Source organism: Delphinapterus leucas, chromosome 5 (genome assembly GCF_059928025.1).
Source record: "Delphinapterus leucas isolate spDelLeu-1000000601 "Yukka" chromosome 5, BTC_Dleu_Yukka2, whole genome shotgun sequence".
Classification (NCBI taxonomy): Eukaryota; Metazoa; Chordata; class Mammalia; order Artiodactyla; family Monodontidae; genus Delphinapterus; species Delphinapterus leucas.
The window spans coordinates 131,476,953-131,498,753 of record NC_143133.1 but is presented as its reverse complement, the minus strand read 5'-3'; the positions used below and the strand labels follow the sequence as shown (position 1 = coordinate 131,498,753).

The 21,801-nt window shown below is 40.7% G+C and overlaps 1 protein-coding gene across 1 annotated transcript in view; it reads left to right on the top strand.

Annotated features, from left to right (window-relative positions):
• TMA16 (translation machinery associated 16 homolog) overlaps positions 1 to 21,801 on the top strand; it is a 37,595-nt gene that overhangs the window by 6,494 nt on the left and 9,300 nt on the right. The window contains 2 exon segments of the mRNA XM_089911283.1: positions 516 to 647; positions 2,732 to 2,844. Coding sequence (XP_089767409.1) covers positions 516 to 647; positions 2,732 to 2,844 — 245 coding nt within the window.

Sequence of the window (21,801 nt, the reverse complement as noted above, 5' to 3'; positions counted from 1 at the left end):
TGGAGGTTCTTTAATTGAGATCTAAAGCTGTGCAGACATTTTTATACTCCAACGGTATCAGTATTTCTTGTTCTAAAGAAGGTTTTTAAATCTTTAAAGGAAATTTTTTTTAGACTTGGACATACTGCTGAAACGTTACACAGCTCTGTAACTTAAGTTTTACAGCTTCAGAAACCATCTTTTTTTCTTGAGATTTTTGTGACCTTGTTTCATTTTTTAAAGCATTTTATTTGTTGGAATAAAGATATCTTTTCAAAGAGATCTTTGCTTTATTTTTTGGTCTTGCATTAGTTATCTCTTTAACATGCTATCCCACAATTTATCAACTTAAAACAACAGAATTTATTATCTCATACTTTTTCTGGGTCACAGATCAGGATTCTTACCTGGATCCTCTCCATCAAGGTTTCTCACCAGTTTCAGTCAAGGTATAACCTGAAGCTGTGGTTTCATCTCGGCACAGCTGTAGATGATCCATTTCCCAGCTCACTCACATCTTTCTTGTTGGGATTCAGCTCCTCGTGGACTGTTGGACCAAGGGCCTGTGTTTTTCAGTGGCTGTCCGCCGAGGCCTCTCTCAGTTACTTGTCACAGGGGCCCCTGTGTATGTAGGGCAGCTCACTACAAGCCAGCTGGTCTCCATCAGAGTGAGCCAGAAGAGGGCAAAAGAGAGCGGGCAAGACAGAGCCCGGGTCCTTTCATAACCTAATCTTGGGATTGATAGCGCATCGCTTTTGCCACAGGCTAGTCAATAACGTGAGCTCACGCTCAGGGAGGGGGTTACAGGTGGGCGCAAACAGACTTGATTTGTGTTTGCTGGGCACACTTCATGCACAAAAGTTCCTTCTCACACCTTCCTTTCTCCTTCCTCCCTCCCCGCCACATGTGCAGAGAGACACACAAAAGAATGCACATAATCTTATGATGGTTTCACACTTTATACTCCTATACTTGTAACAGCTTCCAGGGGCATCCTGGGTTTCAGACTTGGAGTTAATCTTCTCTGGTCAGGTTTATCAAGAAGTGAGCAGTAAATATTAAATATTTCAGTAAATATTTGTTGATGAAATGAGTACATGTGTGAGGTGGTCATTTTAACTAATTCTGCCTGGAGAGTTTTACAAAGGAGGTGACTTTGAGCTGTGTCTTGTCAAAGGACAAGTAAGGAAATGGATTTTGCAGGCAGAGGTAGCAACAAGTATAGTCTCCAGATGTAAATAAACAGCAGGGTATATTCTAGAATTGGTGAGAAGTTAGTAAGAATGGGATGAAGGATCTTTGGAAGAATGGGATGTAATGCTGGAGAAGTAGGTTGTTTTCCATGTTAAGGATTGTTTTCCTTGTTAAGGATTTAGGGCCTGAGTTAGTGGAGCCCTTTAGCAGGGGAGAAGGACTTTACTAATTAGTGTTCTAGGAAGATAAGCTCTGTCACTTCCAATGAAAAAGAACTAGCAGTGAGAACCTAAAGGCCATCCTAATCATGAAAGATCATGAGACTGAATTAAGACAGTGACAGTAGGTTTGAAGAGAATATTCTAGAAACATGACCTTTTTGAGAATTAGGTATGTTAGCTAATGCCTCTTTCTTTTTCTTCTGTAATCCTGCATTTTTTCTGAGAATAAAGATTATATTTACTAACCCCTTATGTAATTCTCCCTTATATATAATATAGATGGAATATGTGTTTTGATTTTCTTTTCCACTTCTCACTGGCTGGAGTGTAGACCTGCTTTTAAGCCATTTTGAACTCTGGGTAGATACGAGGTTACAGCCTAAGGATAGTAGGATAACAAGGTGGAAGGAGTTTGGATCTCAGGGCTTTGTGGAACAGAACCTCCAGCTCCTTTTTACATGAGAGAGCTAAACTTTATCTGGGTTAAGCCACTACTTTTTGGCTTTGTATTATAGGGAGCCAAACAAAATTCCTAAGTAATATAGGTCAGATATAAGATACAGAATTATGTAGGAATAAAAAGTTACTGAAATTCTAGACAACTGGTTTAGAGGACCTAGTTAACTGGCATAAGGCTTGAATGGGATGTGCTAATTTCGAGATGGCTTATATTATTTCCTCTGTTCCTGATCTCCTGTGAGCCCAAGTTTGATTTGCTTTATTCACTGCCCAGTGTTCCACGTGCAGCTTCTGCAGTCGGGCTTGCATTAACATCCTGTGTTCCTTCTCCCTCTTGCACCTTTCTTAACTTTGATGCAAATTTCCAACCGTGAGTCTTCTCGCTATCTGCATTCTTTGTATCTGCTTTGAAGCTGGAACAGTTGAAGAGCTGGTTCATTGACTCTGCGCCTTTCTTTCTGTTCTTACGTTAATGGAGGATAGTTCTGAATACAGTTGACCCTTGAACAATGCAAGGTTAGGGGCACTGATCCTCCATACAGTCAAAAATCTGCATATAATTTATAGTTGGGCCTCCATATATGCAGTTCCTCCATAACCGTGGATCATGTAGCACTGTAGTATTTACTGTGGGGAAAAAGTGGACCCATGCATTTCAAACCGATGTTCAAGGGTCAACTGTACGTATATCATTTCTGTTAGGAGCATGGAAACAAAGACTTTGAGTCTGGCGTTTCTCCTGATTCGTAGTGTAGTATTTCTGACTCACAGTATTTCTGTTATATTACTGTTTTAAATTTTTATTTCTAAAGAAAATTTTTTGAGAGAAGTCATTTATGTATCTGACTGTGTGTGCCATATGTTTCTCTACATTTTAGCCTAAAGCACCAAAGGGAAAAAGTGTAGGACAAGAAAAAAAAGTCATCCATCCATACAGTAGAAAAGCGGCTCAAATTACGAGAGAGGCCCACAAACAAGAAAAAAAGGAAAAGTAAGTGTCTTCATTGTTTGTATTATGCATTGGTGAAAAGCCCTTTTATATATTTATTCCTAATCAGTATTCCCTTTCTCTTCCTTTAATAAATGTTTAAGTATGTTCTGTGCACTAAGGTAAAACAGTGAATGAGGATTCAGCTCTTAAAGCTTACCTAAAACAGATATATAAATATAAATGGGTTGTGATGCGGGCAGTGAACAAAAATTTTAAAGGATTACGGGATACAGAGTGAGGGAGAGGTTCTGTTTTACGTAAGACAGTCGTGGAAGGCTTCTCTGAAGACCTTACATTTGAGCAGAGAGCTGAAAGGTGTGAGGCAGTGAGCCATGCAGACATATATTAGGCAGGTAGGTTAAAGTGCCCATTAGATGTGGAAGACAAGAGATAGAATGGGCAGTTGAGTGTCCTGGGTCTGGGGCTCAGAGGATAGGTTAGGGATGTAGACACAGATTTGGGAGCCATCAGTGTCTAGCTGGAACTCGAAGCCATTAGACTGGATAAGATCACCTACCAATTAAATGAAGATAAGAGAGAGAGAGGAGCGTCAAGGATTGAGTCCAGAGGCCCCTACCATTCAGAAGTTGGAGAAATGGGGAGGCTCTGACAAGCAAGCCTGAGAAAGGGGAAAAAAAGATAGCGTTTCAAAGAGAAAGATAGCGTTTCAAAGAGAAAACACTGATCAACCTGTGTCATTTGTTGGATTAACGCTGAGAATTGATTTAGTAATTTGATTTAGTAAAATGGAGAGCACTGTATATATATATATTTTCTTGCATTGTTTTCTTAGTTGTTGCTCTGGAAATTTCAATTCACATCTTAAAACTGAAAACAACCTAGTTCAGGTTAATGTCAAGTTAATTTCAATAGTATAGAAAAAACTTGCTCCATTATAGCTCCATGACCCCTTTCTTTGTACTATTATTGTCATATAAGTTACATCTTTATATACCGTAAGCTTATAATTTCATAATTATCATTTTTATGCAGTTATCATAAGTTAGGACAAGAAAAGTGTTACAAACAAAAATACATTTATACTGTCTTTTCTATTTATTTACCTATGTAATTACCTTTTTTCATTGGTGCTCCTTATTTTTTCATGTGGATTCAAATTACTATTTACTGTCCTTTCATTTTGGCCAGAAGGACTCCCTTTAGTGTTTCTCATAAGGCAGGTCTGAAAATGACAAGATTCTCTCATTTTTGTTTATCCGAGAACGTCTTTAATTTTTCTTTCATTTCTGTAGACTGTGCTTCATTTTGCAGTTCCACTGTGTATAGAATTCTTGGTTCATAGTCTTCCTATTCAACACTTGGAAGTCACCCCTTGGCCTTTGGCCTCCAGGGTTCTGATTAGGAGTCAGCTGTTAATCTTATTGAGGATCCCTTGTATGTGATGAGTCACTTTTCTCCTGATCTTTCAAGATAGCCTCCTTGACTGTCAGTAGTTTGACAATGATAAGCCTAGGTGTGGATCTCTGAGTTCATCCACCATGAAGTTTGTTAAGCTTCTGAGGCATGTAGGTTAATGTTTTTCATCGAATTGGGAAGTTTGGGGCCATTATTTTTTCAAATATCCTTTTGGTCCTCTCTCTCCTCTCCTGTGACTCCCATTATGCATATGTTTTTTGTTTCTGAAAGTGTGTCCTCTTTCTGTTGCTCAGATCGGATAATTTCAACTGACTTGTTCTGATATTTGCTTGTCTTTGTCCATAGGTCCAACCCTCTGGACTGCCTCAGGAACAGTTTCTATTATATGCCATTTTTAACCCCTGTTTGTTCGTGGGTCTCCTAATTTTTTGTACTTTTTTGTTCAAAACTGGACATTTTAAGCAGTTTGACAATCTTGTTAATCAGACATGCCCTACCCCCAACCTCAGTCAGGTTTGCTGTTGTTGTGTTGTTGCTGTTTGCTTTGTGACTTTCCTGGACTAATTTTGTAAAGCCTTTTTGTTGTGTGTGGCCTTTGCAGTTTCTGTTGAGTTAGTGGTCAGCTAATGTTCGGACAGGGATTTCTTTAATTGCCTTTAACTAATGAGTCAGCCTTTATTGAGGGGCTATGTTAGTCTGTTGGATATGCTTTCAGTGCTCCAGTAGGCAGTTTATAGACTTCATTTCTCATTTGCACAGAGCCTCAGGGTTACCCAGAGGTGAGAGAGTAGGACCTTCTCAGATCCTCCTTTGGTACAAACACAGTCCTGAATGTACATATATCATTCTAGATTCCCAGGAGTATGTTGGAGCTAGCTTTTCAAAGCCCTCTATGGGCCTTCCATTCCTTAATTTTTCCTTTTAAATTTTTTTGGTCAGCCTTTTGTTAGCCCCCAACTGGTAATATCACTCAGGCAGGTGCTGTGTTAGAGAGCTGCTGCTGATTGTTTCTGAGAAACAACCTGGGGATAGGGCTGCTTCCACAGAGTTAGCTCTGAGTTAGATGAACTAAAGTAATTCTGAGAACGGAGCTGTTCAGTCTGCTGCTGGTTGGGTCAGATGGTGACAACTCTCAAGATGAAGCTTTTGGGGAATTCCAAACCCAATCTGTTCTAGTGGCTGCTAGGAGGATGGCTTTTAACAACTACCGTAAGTTGCTAGTCTATTGGTTTTCAAGTCTACTGCAGAGCTGGGAAGAGGGGGATGGGATTAAAACACCACAGAGATTACTCTTCTTACTGAGATTGGGTCGTTTTTCTTGAGTAAATAAATGGACCTTGGATTGTTGTAAGACTGGTTAATTTTTATACTTTTGAAAAGGTTGATTTTGACCAGTTTTATCAGTGCTCTCTTGCTTTTATGGAGGAGTAGATTTTTTTAAGTTCTTATTCTGCCATTCTGAAAATTGGCCTATATTCTTGATGTGAAGAATTCATAGGAAAATTTTCTTCTTAGGAAAATTAAATATGTGTATGCTGCCCCTTCTTTTCTCCCCTTCCTATCCCTTAGCCACCCTTCTCTGATCAGCATCCCGCACTGTAGTTTGCCTATTTTCCCTCCGTCTGTGGGCTCTGAGAGTCCCCAGGAACTGCTATGGGATCAAATTTAAAAATTCCTTAAAATGAGGTTACGAAATCAAAATAGAAATCATCATTTAGATTATTTTAGAATAGCCTTAGCACTTTTTTTGGGGGGGGTGGGGTTTGGAATATAAAGAGTACATCTTCATCTTATTTTATTTTTATTTATTTATTTATTGGAGTAAAATTGCTTTACAATGTTGTGTTAGTTTCTGCTGTACAATGAAGTGAATCAACTATATGTATACATGTATCCCCTCCCTCTTGGACCTCCCTCCTCCCCTTCCACCAACATCTAGGTCACCACATAGCACCGAGCTGAGCTCCCTGTGCTATACAGCAGGTTCCGCTAGCTATCTGTTTTACAGATGGTAGTGTATTTATGTCAAACCTAATCTCCCAGTTCGTCCCACCCCCCCCTTCCCCCACTGTGTCCACATGTCCATTCTCTACGTCTCTGTCTCTATTCCTGCCCTACAGATAGGTTCACCTGTACCATCTTTCTAGAATCCACACATATGCGTTAATGTATGATATTTGTTTTTCTCTTTCTGGTTTACTTCACTCTCTATGACAGACTCTGGGTCCATCCACATCTCTACAAATGACCCAATTTCATTCCTATTTATGGCTGAGTAATATTCCATTGTATATATGTACCACATCTTCTTTATCCATTCATGTATCATTGGACATTTAGGTTGTTTCCATGTCCTGGCTATTGTAATTAGTGCTGCAGTGAACATTGGGGTACGTGTGTCCTTTTGAATTACGGTTTTCTCAGGGTATATTCCCAGTAGTGGGATTGCCTGGTCAGATGGTAGTTCTATTTTTAGTTTTTAAGGAACCTTCATACTATTCTCCATAGTGGCTACATCAATTTACATTCCCACCAACAGTGCAAAAGGGTTCCCTTTTCTCCATACCCTCTCCAGCATTTATTGCTTACAGAATTTTTGATGGTGGCCATTCTGACCGGTGTGAGGTGATAACCTCATTGTAGTTTTGATTTGCATTTCTCTAAATTAATTAGTGATGTTGAGCATCTTTTCATATGCCTCTTGGCTGTCTGTATGTCTTCTTTGGTGAAATGTCTATTTAGGTCTTCCACCCATGTTTTAATTGGTTTTTTTTTTTTTTGATATTGAGCTCCGTGAGCTCTTTGTATATTGTGGAGATTAATCCTTTGTCCGTTGCTTCATTTGCAAATATTTTTTCCCAGCCTTAGCATTTTAATGAATGCTACATACATTCGCATACTAGCTGATAGAACCCAGCACTTTCATTGTTATATATTCATTCCTTGGCCAAGGCCAGTAGGGGTTAGCTGCTTTATAGTGATTTGGCTAGAAGTTTTCTTGAAAAGAATAGTCAAGTGCTGGGCTTCCCTGGTGGCGCAGCGGTTGAGAGTCCGCCTGCCGATGCAGGGGACGCGGGTGTGTGCCCTGGTCCAGGAGGATCCCACATGCCGTGGAGTGGCTGGGCCCGTGAGCCATGGCCGCTGAGCCTGCGCGTCCGGAGCCTGTGCTCCGCGGCGGGAGAGGCCACAACAGTGAGAGGCCCGCGTACTGCAAAAAAAAAACACAAAAAACAAAACAAAAAAAAGAATAGTCAAGTGCTATGATAGTATACTCGAATTTTCTTTCTTTTTTGTAAGGGAGGGTCTTTTTTTGTAATTAAGGGTTATTAGAATAATATTGTTTTAAAACTGTAGTTTTCAAACATCAGTTATCTATGTATCACTTTAATGAATTTTTTGCTTTTTTTAACATGTTTATTGGAGTATAATTGCTTTACATTGTTGTGTTAGTTTCTGCTGTATAATAAAGTGAATCAGCTTTACGTATACTTATATCCCCCTGTGCCCTCCCTCTTGCGTCTTCCTCCCACCCTCCCTATACCACCCCTCTAGGTGGTCACAGAGCACTGAGCTGATCTCCCTGTGCTATGTGGCTGCTTCCCACTAGCTGTCTGTTTTACATTTGGTAGTGTATATATGTCAATGCTTCTCTCTCACTTCGTCCCAGCTTACCTTCCCCCCCCCCGTGTCCTTAAGTCCCTTCTCTATGTCTGCGTCTTTATTCCTGTCCTGCCCCTAGGTTCTTCAGAACCATTTTTTTTTACATTCCATATATATGTGTTAGCATATTGTATTTGTTTTTCTCTATCTCACTTGCTTCACTCTGTATGACAGATTCTGTGTCCATCCACCTCACTACAAATAACTCAGCTTCATTCCTTTTTATAGCTGAGTAATATTCCATTGTATATATGTGCCACATCTTTATCCATTCATCTGTCGATGGACACTTAGGTTGCTTCCATGTCCTGGCTATTGTAAACAGAGCTGCAGTGAACATTGTGGTACATGACTCTTTTTGAATTATGGTTTTCTCACGGTATATGCCCAGTAGTGGGATTGCTGGGTCGTATGGTAGTTCTATTTTTAGTTATTTAAGGAGCCTCCGTACTGTTCTCCATAGTGGCTGTATCAATTTACATTCCTACCAACAGTGCAAGAGGATTCCCTTATCTCCACACCCTCTCCAGCATTTATTGTTTGTAGATTTTTTGATGATGGTCATTCTGACCAGTGTGAGGTGATACCTCCTTGTAGTTTTCATTTGCATTTCTCTAATGATTAGTGATGTTGAGCATCCTTTCATGTGTTTGTTGGCAATCTATATATCTTCTTTGGAGAAATGTCTATTTAGGTCTTCAGCCCATTTTTGGATTGGGTTGTTTGTTATTTTGATATTGAGCTGCATGATCTGCTTGTAAATTTTGGAGATTAATCCTTTGTCAGTTGCTTCATTTGCAAATATTTTCTCCCATTCGGAGGGTTGTCTTCTTGTCTTGTTTAAGGTTTCTTTTGCTGTGCAAAAGCTTTTAAGTTTCATTAGGTCCCTTTTGTTTTTATTTCCATTTCTCTAGGAGGTGGGTCAAAAAGGATCTTGCTGTAATTTATGTCATAGAGTGTTCTGCCTATGTTTTCCTCTAAGAGGTTTATAGTGTCTGGCCTTACATTTAGGTCTTTAGTCCATTTTGAGTTTATTTTTTTGTATGGTGTTAGGGAGTGTTCTATTTTCATTCTTTCACATGTAGCTGTCCAGTTTTCCCAGCACCACTTATTAAAGAGGCTGTCTTTTCTCCATTTTATATTCTTGCCTCCTTTATCAAAGATAAGGTGACCATATGTGCATGGGTTTATCTCTGGGCTTTCTCTCCTGTTCTATTGATCTGTATTTCTGTTTTTGTGCCAGTACCATACTGTCTTGATTACTGTAGCTTTGTAGTATAGTCTGAAGTCAGGGAGGCTGATTCCTCCAGCTGCATTTTTCTTTCTCAAGATTGCTTTGGCTATTTGGGGTCTTTTGTGTTTCCATCCAAATTGTGAAATTTTTTGTTCTAGTTCTGTGAAAAATGCCAGTGGTAGTTTGATAGGTATTGCATTGAATCTGCAGATTACTTTGGGTAGTATAGTCATTTTCACAATGTTGATTTTTTCCTATCCAAACATGGTATATCTCTCCATATCGTTGTATCATCTTTAATTTCTTTCATCAGTGTTTTATATTTTTCTGCATATAGATCTTTTGTCTCCTTAGGTAGGTTTATTCCTAGGTATTTTATTATTTTTCTTGCAGTGGTAAATGGGAGTGTTTTCTTAATTTCTCTTTCAGATTTTTCATCATTAGTGTATAGGAATGCAAGAGATTTGTGTGCGTTAATTTTGTATCCTGCTACTTGACCAAATTCACTGATTAGTTCTAGTAGTTTTCTGGTAGCATCTTTAGGATTCTCTATGTATAGTATCATGTCATCTGCCAACGGTGACAGTTTTACTTCTTTTCCGATTTTGGATTCCTTTTATTTCTTCTCTGATTGCTGTGGCTAAAACTTCCAAAACTATGTTGAATAATAGTGGTGAGAGTGGGCAACCTTGTCTTGTTCCTGATCTTAGTGGAAATGGTTTCATTTTTCACCATTGAGAACTATGTTGGCTGTGGGTTTATCATATATGGGCTTTATTATGTTGAGGTAAGTTCCCTCTATGCCTACCTTCTGCAGGGTTTTTATCATAAACGGGTGTTGAATTTTGTCAAAAGGTTTTTCTGCATCTATTGAGATTATCATATGTTTTTTTTCCTTCACTTTGTTAATATAGTGTATCACATTATTGATTTGCGTATACTGAAGAATCCTTGAATTTCTAGGATAAACCCCACTTGATCATGGTGTATCATTCTTTTAATGTGCTGTTGGATTCTGTTTGCTAGTATTTTGTTGAGGATTTTTGCATCTATGTTCATCAGTGATATTGGCCTGTAGTTTTCTTTTTTTGTGGCATCTTTGTCTGGTTTTGGTATCAGGGTGATGGTGGCCTCGTAGAATGAGTTTGGGAGTGTTCCTCCTTTGGCTATATTTTGGAAGAGTTAGAGAAGGATAGGTGTTAGCTCTTCTCTAAACGTTTGATAGAATTCACCTGTGAAGCCATCTGGTCCTGGGCTTTTGTTTGTTGGAAGATTTTTAAACACAGGTTCAATTTCAGTGCTTGTGATTGGTCTGTTTATATTTTCTATTTCTTCCTGGTTCAGCCTCAGAAGGTTGTGCTTTTTTAAGAGTTTGTCCATTTCTTCCAGGTTGTCCATTTTATTGGCATATAGTTGCTTGTAGTAATCTCTCATGATCCTTTGTATTTCTGCAGTGTCAGTTGTTACTTCTTTTTCATTTCTAATTCTGTTGATTTGAGTTTTCTCCCTTTTTATCTTGATGAGTCTGGCTGATGGTTTGTCAATTTTGTTTGTTTCCACAAAGAACCAGCCTTTAGTTTTATTGATCTTTGTGGTCGTTTCCTTCACTTCTTTTCCTTTATTTCTGATCTGATCTTTATGATTTCTTTCCTTCTGCTAACTTTGGGGTGTTTTGGTTCTTCTTTCTCTAATTGCTTTAAGTGTAAGCTGAGGTTGTTTATTTGAGATTTTTCTTGTTTCTTGAGGTAGGATTGTATTGCTGTAAACTTCCCTCTTAGAACTGCTGTTGCTACATCCCATAGGTTTTGGGTCCTCGTGTTTTTTCATTGTCATTTGTTTCTAGGTATTTTGTTTGTTTGTTTTGCAGTACGCGGGCCTCTCACTGTTGTGGCCTCTCCTGTTGGCGGAGCACAGGCTCCGGACGCGCAGGCTCAGTGGCCATGTCTCACGGACCCAGCCCCTCTGCGGCATGTGGGATCTTCCTGGACTGGGGGCACGAACCCGTGTCCCCTGCCTTGACAGGCAGACTCTCAACCACTGCGCCACCAGGGAAGCCTAAATGTTTACAGTTGTTACATTTTCTTCTTGGATTGATCCCTTGATCATTATGTAGTGTCCTTTTTTGTCTCTTGTAATAGTCTTTATTTTAAAGTCTATTTTGTCTGATATGAGAATGGCTACTCCAGCTTTCTTTTGATTTCCATTTGCATGGAATATGTTTTACCATCCCCTCACTTTCAGTCTGTATGTGTCCCTAGATCTGAAGTGGGTCTCTTGTAGACAGCACATATATGGGTCTTGTTTTTGTATCCATTCAGCCAGTCTGTGTCTTTTGGTTGGAGTATTTAATCTGTTTACATTCAAGGTAATTATCGATATGTATGTTCCTAGTACCATTTTCTTAATTGTTTTGGGTTTGTTATTGTAGGTCTTTTCCTTCTTTTTTTTTTTCTGCCTAGACAAGTTTCTTTAACATTTGTTGTAAAGCTGGTTTGGTGGTGCTGCATTCTCTTAGCTTTTGCTTGTCAGTAAAGGTTTTAATTTCTCCATCGCATCTGAATGAGATCCCTGCTAGGTAGAGTAATCTTGGTTGTAGGTTTTTCCCTTTCATCACTTTAAATATTCCCTGCCACTCCCTTCTCACTTGCAGAGTTTCTGCTGAAAGATCAGCTGTTCTCCTTATAGGGATTGCCTTGTATGTTATTTGTTTTTCCCTTGCTGCTTTTAATATTTTTTCTTTGTATTTAATTTTTGATAGTTTGATTAGTGTTTTGGCGTTTCTCTCCTTGGATTTATCCTGTATGGGACTCTCTGTGCTTCCTGGACTTGATTGACTTTTTCCTTTCCCATATTAGGGAAGTTTTCAACTATAATCTCTTCAAATATTTTCTCATTCCCTTTCTTTTTCTCTTCTTCTTCTGGGACCCCTATAATTCAAATGGTGGTGCATTTAATGTTGTCCCAGAGGTCTCTGAGACTGTCTTCAATTCTTTTCATTCTTTTTTCTTTATTCTGCTCTGTGGTTGTTAGTTTTACTATTTTATCTTCCGGGTCAGTTATCTGTTCTTTTGCCTCAGTTATTCTGCTGTTGATTCCTTCTAGAGAATTTTTAATTTCATTTATTGTGTTGTTCATCATTGTTTGTTTTCTCTTTAGTTCTAGGTCCTTGTTAAACATTTGTTGTATTTTCTCTGTTCTGTTTCCACAATTTTGGATCATCTTTACTATCATTACTCTGAATTCTTTTTCAGGTAGACTTCCTATTTCCTCTTGTTTGGTCTGGTGGGTTTTCACCTTGCTCCTTCATCTGCTGTGTGTTTTTCTGTCTTCTCATTTTGCTTAACTTACTCTGTTTAGGGTCTCCTTTTTGCAGCCTGCAGGTTCGTAGTTCCCATTGTTTTTGGTGTCTGCCCCCAGTGGCCAAGGTTGGTTCAGTTGGTTGTGTAGGCTTCCTTGTGGAGGGGACTGGTGCCTGTGTTCTGGTGGATGAGGCTGTATCTTGTCTTCCTGGTGGGCAGAACCCTGTCTGGTGGTGTGTTTTGGGGTGTCTGTGACCTTACTATGATTTTAGGCAGCCTCTCTGCTAATGGGTGGGGTTGTGTTCCTGTCTTGCTAGTTGTTTGGTGTAGGGTGCCCAGCACTGGAGCTTGCTGGTCATTGAGTGGAGCTGGATCTTAGCATTGAGACATAGATCTCTGGGAGAGCTCTTGCCAGTTGATATTATGTGGTGCTGGGAGGTCTCTTGTGGACCAGTGTCCTGAGCTTGGCTCTCCCATCTCCGAGGCTCAGGCCTGTCAGCTGGCTGGAGCACCAAGATCCTGTGAGCTACACAGCTTAGAGAAAGGGAGAGAAAAAAAGAAAGAAAGGAAAAAAATAAGTAAAATAAATAAAATAAAGTTATTAAAATAAAAAAATAATATTAAAATAATAAAATTAATAAAATAATAAAAAGTAGAGCATCGAAACCAATAAACAAATCCACCAGCGATAACAAGTGCTAAAAACGAAACTAAGATAAAAACATAAAAATCAGAAACTGATCAGTCACTTACAGCAAACCCCAGGTCTACAGTTGCTCCCAAAGTCCACCTCCTCAATTTTGGGCTGATTCGTTTTCTATTCGGGTATTCCACAGATGCAAGGTACATCAAGTTGTTGGTGGAAATTTAATCTGCTGCTCCTGGGGCTGCTGGGAGAAATTTCCCTTTCTCTTTGTTGTTTGCACAGCTCCTGGGGTTCAGCTTTGGGTTTGGCCCCGCCTCTGCGTTTAAGCCGCCCTCTGGCATCTGTTCTTCGCTCAGACAGGAGGGGTTTAAAGGAGTGGCTGATTCGGGGGCTCTGGCTCACTCAGGCCTGGGAGAGGGAGGGACAAGGAATGTGGGGTGAGCCTGTGGCAGCAGAGGCCAGGATGATGTTGCAACAGCCTGAGCTGTGCTGTGTTTTCTCTTGGGGAAGTTGTCCCTGGATCACGGGACCCTGGCTGTGGTAGGCTACACAGGCTCCCTGGAGGGGAGGTGTGGATAGTGACCTGTGCTTGCACACAGGCTTCTTGTCTGCGGCAGCAATCTTAGCGTCTTATGCCCATTTCTGGTGTCCACACTGATAGCCGTGGCTGATGCCCATCTCTGGAGGTCATTTAGGCGGTGCTCTGAATCCCCTCTCCTCATGCACCCTGAAACAGTGGTCTCTTGCCTCTTCGGCAGCTCCAGATATTTTCCCGGACTCCCTCCCAGCTAGCCGTGGCACACTAACCCCTTAAGGCTGTGTTCACGCAGCCAACCCCAGTCCTCTCCCTGGGATCTGACCTCCGAAGCCTGAGCCTCAGCTCCCAGCCCCCGCCCGCCCCGGCGGGTGAGCAGACAAGCCTCTCGGGCTGGTGAGTGCCGGTCAGCACCGATCCTCTGTGCGGGAATCTCTCACTTTGCCCTCCGCACCCCGGTTGCTGCGCTCTCCTCCGCTGCTCCAAAGCTCCCCCCCCCCACCACCCGCAGTCTCCGCCTGCGAAGGGGCTCTTAGTGTGTGGAAACTTTTCCTCCTTCACAGCTCCCTCCCACTGGTGCAGGTCCCGTCCCTATTCTTTTGTCTCTGTGTTTTCTTTTGCCCTACCCAGGTACGTGGGGAGTTTCTTGCCTTTTGGGAGGTCTGAGGTCTTCTGCCAGCGTTCAGTAGGTGTTCTGTAGGAGTTGTTCCACATGCAGATGTATTTTTGATGTATCTGTGGGGAGGAAGGTGATCTCCGCGTCTTACTCCTCTGCCATCTTAAAGGTCCTCCCTTTTCTGTATCTTTTTGACATGATATACTACTTATATGATTTTGCTATCACCTATATCAGTATTTCACAAACTTTGGTATACATGAGATGCACCTGTAAGGTGTATTAAAATAGATTTTGGGGCCTCATTCCTAGAGGTTTCCATTCAGAAAGTCTGGGACAGGGCCAAGATGTTGCATTTCTGACAAGTTTCCAGTAATATTGATGCTGTTGCTGCTGGTTCAGGCATTGATGTATAGTATTCTTTAATTATATTCTTTAAAAATAATTTTCCCTCAAATACTGTTTTTAAAGGAGACATTTTATCTCTGTTAAAACCAAGTAGATACTATTGTCTTCCCTGAGTGGTTTGAGCTTGAGGCATGTTTGCTTATTTTTGGGGGAAAGATTTGGCAAAGGTTGGAAGACTTGTAAAATGAACTGACATTAAACTAAGTTTTCTCCTTAATGTAATCGGAAAGGGTGCAAAGAAAATGACGGGAAAAGTAACTTGCTTACCATTTGATTAAAGATTATTTAATTCTGTGTATATGAACTACCTAAAATTACCTTGCATAGTACCAGTGGTAATATATACATGCAGTATTTTCGGAAATAACGCTTTAGAATATGATTAAGTACTTCAGTTCACTGTAAATACTTGTGATGTTTATATGTTGTTAGTTATATTCAGGATCTTATGCACTGATTTAATGTTGATTTACAGTCAGCATTACAGAAAAATTACGTAAGGGTAAAGCAGAACAACATGCTAATCTCATATATAAAACTTGTCCTAAAGAAGTTCTGTTGTTGGCCAAGGTTCTATTTTAATAGTACAGAGTTGAACAATATTTAATTTTTTGTGCTTGGGTGATGTTTTAAACAGGCTGAGCTTTCTCTTTTTTCTTAATTTATTTTAAAGAAGTCATCAGTGTAACAGTCATGGCCCCAGAAGCAAACAAATGCACAGTTTTAATAGTGTCTAACATTTTATGAAACAGGCTTACACTTGTCATGACTAGCAGCATCAGTGACCGTGAGTCCTGTTCAGTTAAGTGGGAGCGTGGTCACAAATAGCATCTTGAAATGCAGCTCATCTCCCTGCCTTAGAGCAGTACTTCCAGCAAGACAGAAATGGAGAATTGCATATTTTCAAAAGATGGCTGGTGACAAGATACTCAGACTGTAGTGGCAGCTGTAAGCAAGATGATAGAAGAGGTACCAACAGGACTTGCCTTGAACGTCAGGTGCCTGTGATGTCTTGGAAAGAAATAGCAGTTAGCGGGTACTGCTTTACTCAGCAGCTTGAAACAAAAACAGTTCCTCTGTCAGGAATCCCAGAGCCACTTAACTGGGTGCTTTGGGCTCAGGGTCTCTCGCAAGGTTACAGTCAAGGTGTTGGCTGGGGCCGCATCATCGCAGGGCTTGATAGGGAGAGGTTTTGCTTCCAGGCTATTTACATGGTGGTCGACAGACCTGTTGTGGCAGCTGTTGGCTGGAGACATCAGTTCCCTACCACGTGAGCTACTCACCACGTGAGCTACTCACCATATGAGCTACTCACCACGTGAGCTGCTCACCACGTGGCAGCATGTGTCCTCCAGAGCAAAGGCTCTGAGATAGAGCGAGAGGGGGTGACAGTTCCAGCAAGATGCCTGCAGGGTGCTTCATGACAGCCACCACCGACGGCCTTCAGTGCTGGTGAAGAAGGCGAAGGAAATGGTGGGGCATTGGTGTCACATGGTCTGGATCGGAAGGAGCCCCGAGCCGGGGAGGTGACGCGCCCTTCACCCAGCCCGCGTCCCCAGGGCCGACCCCCAGCTCAGGCTCTGGGGCCTGCTGCCAGTCCTCCGCCTTCCCCACCCCGTGGGCCCCCCTGGGCTGGGATCCCCTTTGCCCCTCTCTACAGCTCTCTTCAAGAAGGGCCCTTTGTCCTTCTCCACCCCGTGCCCCGTTCCCACCGTGCTTTGAAGACTGTGCTGGTGAGAAGAGGCCCAGGTGGGAGGCAGTCAGCAGGGTCTTCCAAGCGCCTGTACCCCCTACCGCCCGACACACACAGCTTCCCAGTGAGTGGCTGTGGGGGAAAGAGGTGCGGCCGGCCCAGTTCTTACTCCAGCATCAGCTCCACCTACTGCAGAAGCAGGGGTTAGCCTTGCCCAGCTTTTAGGGACTTTGGTGGGGAAAAGAGCTTTCAAGAGAGGAGGGTGATTTTAGAGAGGGATGACAGTGAGCCCTGGGAGAGTGGCAGGGAAGAGGAGGGGCGGCCGCCTGTTTCCCTCCCCTACCTCCCCCCGAATGGAGGGCGGAGCAGTTAGAAGGGAGGGAGTCCGTTGCCGCTCAGCCTCAGAATAAAGGCGCCGTTTACTGGCTCAGTTTAAAAAAGAAAAGAGAAGACAACGTCATTTCTAAGTGACATCCATCACTGTCGGACTGTTTTATTTGTTAGAAAAGAGTCATTAGGTCCAGCCACACTCAGGGAGGAGAGGGGCGTGAGTATCAAACCAGCAAGGATCGGCAGTGGGGACCATCTTGGATATGACCACGTCCTGGTAGTGCCTGCCTGCCGAAGGTACTTGGTGTTACAAGGAGGAAGGGTAGCCAGGCAGCCGGAGGGTCTGGTCTCTGTTCTTTAACAGAGAATCCAGGGTTCTTTGTGCTACTTCCTAAGATTTATTTTTAGGGAGTGAGAGAGGTGGGGGAGGATATTGTTAGGGCGTAGAGCTGCGGGATTCGTCAGGTAGACTCTTAGAGGTGGAGTCTGATTACCTGAAGATACTGCACGTGTGGTAGCAGCACAGAGTAGAGCCAAACGCTCTTCATCTTGAGCATTTGAATGCTCTGGTTTAGGACTGTATGAAGTACTGCTTCTGTTCCTATTCATAGAAACTAGTGTGGTTTGAAGACTAGCACATTTCAAGTGGTGCACAGTTTATAGGCAGCAAAGAGTTATTCTGTATCATGCTTTTAGCTTTATTTTATGACTTCTCAGCGTAGTGACATCTTGTTGCTGTGTACTACTCTCATATTTTGTCCCATTGGGTATGTAGCAAAGAACTCTAGATAGCAAATGAAGGTTATTTAATATGGAAAATCAACAGGGAGAAGCTAAGCGTAATGGGTAAGAATCTAGGAAACAGCTGTTTTTGAGAATCAGTCTCAGATTTCTCTTCTTTTCTTCATCCCAGCTCCACCCCACTGTAGTTCAGGCCCCCAGTGTGTTCATTCAGAACTGTAGCAAACTTGACTTCTAACTAGACTCTTCCCTGCAGTATAAATAAGATACGACAAAGCAGACATATTTGAAGTGTGGCCCCCAGTGCGTTCATTCAGAACTGTAGCAAACTTGACTTCTAACTAGACTCTTCCCTGCGGTATAAATAAGATACGACAAAGCAGACATATTTGAAGTGTGGCCCCCAGTGCGTTCATTCAGAACTGTAGCAAACTTGACTTCTAACTAGACTCTTCCCTGCGGTATAAATAAGATACGACAAAGCAGACATATTTGAAGTGTACAGCGTCTGGGTTTTGGCAATATGTGGTATAACCACTGTGATCAGTGTACGTATAGTGCGTTTTCATCCTCCCCAAAGCTCTTCCCGGTCAAGTCTCAGCGCTCCGCCCCTAGCCTTGGCACCTGTTGATTTGCTCTTTATTTTGGTAGATGAGATTTGTCTTCCATAGTGTTCCATGTAAATGGAATCATACTGTATGTAATTTTTGTGCCAGATTTTTTCAATTATACTGTTTGTGAAATTTGTTGTCTTTCTCTTTTATTACTGAGTAGTGTTCCATTGTATGGATATATGCAGTTTTTTAATCCATTTACCTGTTGGTGGTCATTTGGATTGTTTATAGTTTTTGGCTCTTTTCAGGGTCTGCAAACTAAGTGGCCATCCACCTGTTTTTGTAAAAAAAGTTTGTTTTATTGGAAAGCAGCTATGCCCAATCCTTTCATGTTGTTTGCAGCTGCTTTGAGGCTACAGTGGCAGAGATGAGTAGTTATGACAGACCAACCACATGGCCCTCAAAGCCTAGTTTGTTACTAGCTGACATTTAAGCAAAGAGTATCAACCCTGCTGTTACATTTTGATAAACCTGCCATGAACATTAGTGTATAGGTGTTTCTGTGGACATAAAACATTTTTCTTTCAGTTCTTAGAACTGGAATTGCTGGGTCATACAGAAGATATATGTTTAAGTAAATAAGAAGTTGAGTTTTTAAGAAACTGTTTAAAAGAATGAAGTCATGTGGTAGGGATAATGTTTAAGTATATAAAAAATTATCTGCAGTGATGGTACCATTTTATTTTTTTCCCAGTGATGTGTAAGAGTTACATTCACTCCATTTCCTCTCAAACATGTTGTATTTTCAGTTTTAAGACAGATTTTAGCCAATCTAGTAGGTGTACAGTAGTATCTCAGTGTGGTTTTAATTTGTATTTCTTTATGACTAATGATGTATTTTTATGTGCTTTTTGTTCACTTTTATGTATTTGATGAAAAGTCTGTTAAAATCTTTTTCCTTTTGGTTTTGAATTTTGTCTGTAGTTAGGTAGTAAGAACTATTTGGATATTCTTAATGCAGGTATGTTATTGTTTTGTGAATATTTTCTCCATTCTGTGGCTAAAAAGTTTTTATTAAAAAGGCTTCATTTTAGTTCTCCAGTTTTCTAGTTGTTTTAAGTGGGAGGGTAAATCTGGTCTGCTTTGTTAGGGCAGGGACAGTGGATTTATTTTTCTTCATTGCTGTATCCCTAGTGGCTAGCATAAAGTGTTGCAAAAGCTAGCATCCAAAGGTATTTTCTGAATGAATTAGAATTAAGAATAACAATAATAGGAGGCATATATCACCTAGACCAGTTTTTTGAGAGTAAATGAGTTCTTTTTCTTTGTTACAGTTCTTATCAAATTGATGAAAAGTAAACATTCTTTTGTTCTTGTTGAAATTTAAAAGGTGATAGTGATGCATTTTGGTCTTGGTGGCAGCACTCAGTCTTCTAGAAGGTCCTCATTATTTTGTGCACAAGTATTCTGCATATTACAAAATATAATCAAGCTTTCTTTTGTGTTCTCAAAACCAATTTGTTTTATAGGTATCATTTAGTCATTGCAGAGCAGGAAAAAAATTTTTATTTTATTTATTTATTTTTTAAACATCTTTATTGGGGTATAATTGCTTTACAATGGTGTGTTAGTTTCTGCTTTATAACAAAGTGAATCAGTTATACATATACATATGTTCCCATATCTCTTCCCTCTTGCATCTTCCTCCCTCCCATCCTCCCTATCCCACCCCTCCAGGCGGTCACAAAGCACCAAGCTGATATCCCTGTGCTATGCGGCTGCTTCCCACTAGCTATCTACCTTACGTTTGGTAGTGTACATATGTCCATGTCTCTCTCTTGCTTTGTTACAGCTCACCCTTCCCCCTCCCCATATCCTCAAGTCCGTTCTGCAGTAGGTCTGTGTTGTCTTTATTCCTGTGTTACCCCTAGGTTCTTCATGACATTTTTTTTTCTTAAATTCCATATATATGTGTTAGCATACGGTATTTGTCTTTCTCTTTCTGACTTACTCTGTGTGACAGACTCTAGGTCTATCCACCTCATTACAAATAGCTCAATTTCTTTTTATGGCTGAGTAATATTCCATTGTATATATGTGCCACATCTTCTTTATCCATTCATCTGATGATGGGCACTTAGGTTGTTTCCATCTCTGGGCTATTGTAAATAGAGCTGCAATGAACATTTTGGTACATGACTCTTTTTGAATTATGGTTTTCTCAGGGTATATGCCCGGTAGCGGGATTGCTGGGTCATATGGTAGTTCTATTTGTAGTTTTTTAAGGAACCTCCATACTGTTCTCCATAGTGGCTGTACCAATTCACATTCCCACCAGCAGTGTAGGAGTGTTCCCTTTTCTCCACACCCTCTCCAGCATTTATTGTTTCTAGATTTTTTGATGATGCCCATTCTGACTGGTGTGAGATGATATCTCATTGTAGTTTTGATTTGCATTTCTCTAATGATTAATGATGTTGAGCATTCTTTCATGTGTTTGTTGGCAGTCTGCATATGTTCTTTGGAGAAATGTCTATTTAGGTCTTCCCATTTTTGGATTGGATTGTTTGTTTTTTTGTTATTGAGCTGCATGAGCTGCTTGTAAATTTTGGAAATTAATCCTTTGTAAGTTGCTTCATTTGCAAATATTTTCTCCCATTCTGAGGGTTGTCTTTTGGTCTTGTTTATGGTTTCCTTTGCTGTGCAAAAGCTTTGAAGTTTCATTAGGTCCCATTTGTTTATTTTTGTTTTTATTTCCATTTCTCTAGGAGGTGGGTCAAAAAGGATCTTGCTGTGATTTATGTCATAGAGTGTTCTGCCTATGTTTTCCTCTAAGAGTTTGATAGTTTCCGGCATTACATTTAGGTCTTTAATCCATTTTGACCTTATTTTTGTGTGTGGTGTTAGGGAGTGATCTAATCTCATACTTTTACATGTACTTGTCCAGTTTTCCCAGCACCACTTATTAAAGAGGCTGTGCTTTCTCCACTGTACATTCCTGCCTCCTTTATCAAAGATAAGGTGACCATACGTGTGTGGGTTTATCTCTGGGCTTTCTATCCTGTTCCATTGATCTATCTTTCTGTTTTTGTGCCAGTACCATACTGTCTTGATTACTGTAGCCTTGTAGTATAGTCTGAAGTCAGGGAGCCTGATTCCTCCAGCTCTGTTTTTCATTCTCAAGGTTGCTTTGGCTATTCGGGGTCTTTTGTGTTTCCATACAAATTGTGAAATTTTTTGTTCTAGTTCTGTGAAAAATGCCAGTGGTAGTTTGATAGGGATTGCATTGAATCTGTAGATTGCTTTGGGTAGTAGAGTCATTTTCACAATGTTGATTCTTCCAATCCAAGAACATGGTATATCTCTCCATCTATTTGTATCATCTTTAATTTCTTTCATCAGTGTCTTATAATTTTCTGCATACAGGTCTTTTGCCTCCTTAGGTAGGTTTATTCCTAGATATTTTATTCTTTTTGTTGCAAAGGTAAATGGGAGTATTTTCTTGATTTCACTTTCAGATTTTTCGTCATTAGTGTATAGGAATGCCAGAGATTTCTGTGCATTAATTTTGTATCCTGCAACTTTACCGAATTCATTGATTAGCTCTAGTAGTTTTCTGGTAGCATCTTTAGGATTCTCTATGTATAGTATCATGTCATCTGCAAACAGTGACAGCTTTACTTCTTCTTTTCTGGTTTGGATTCCTTTTATTTCCTTTTCTTCTCTGATTGCTGTGGCTAAAACTTCCAAAACTATATTGAATAAGAGTGGTGAGAGTGGGCAACCTTGTCTTGTTCCTGATCTTAGTGGAAATGCTTTCAGTTTTTCACCATTGAGGATGATGTTGGCTGTGGGTTTGTCATA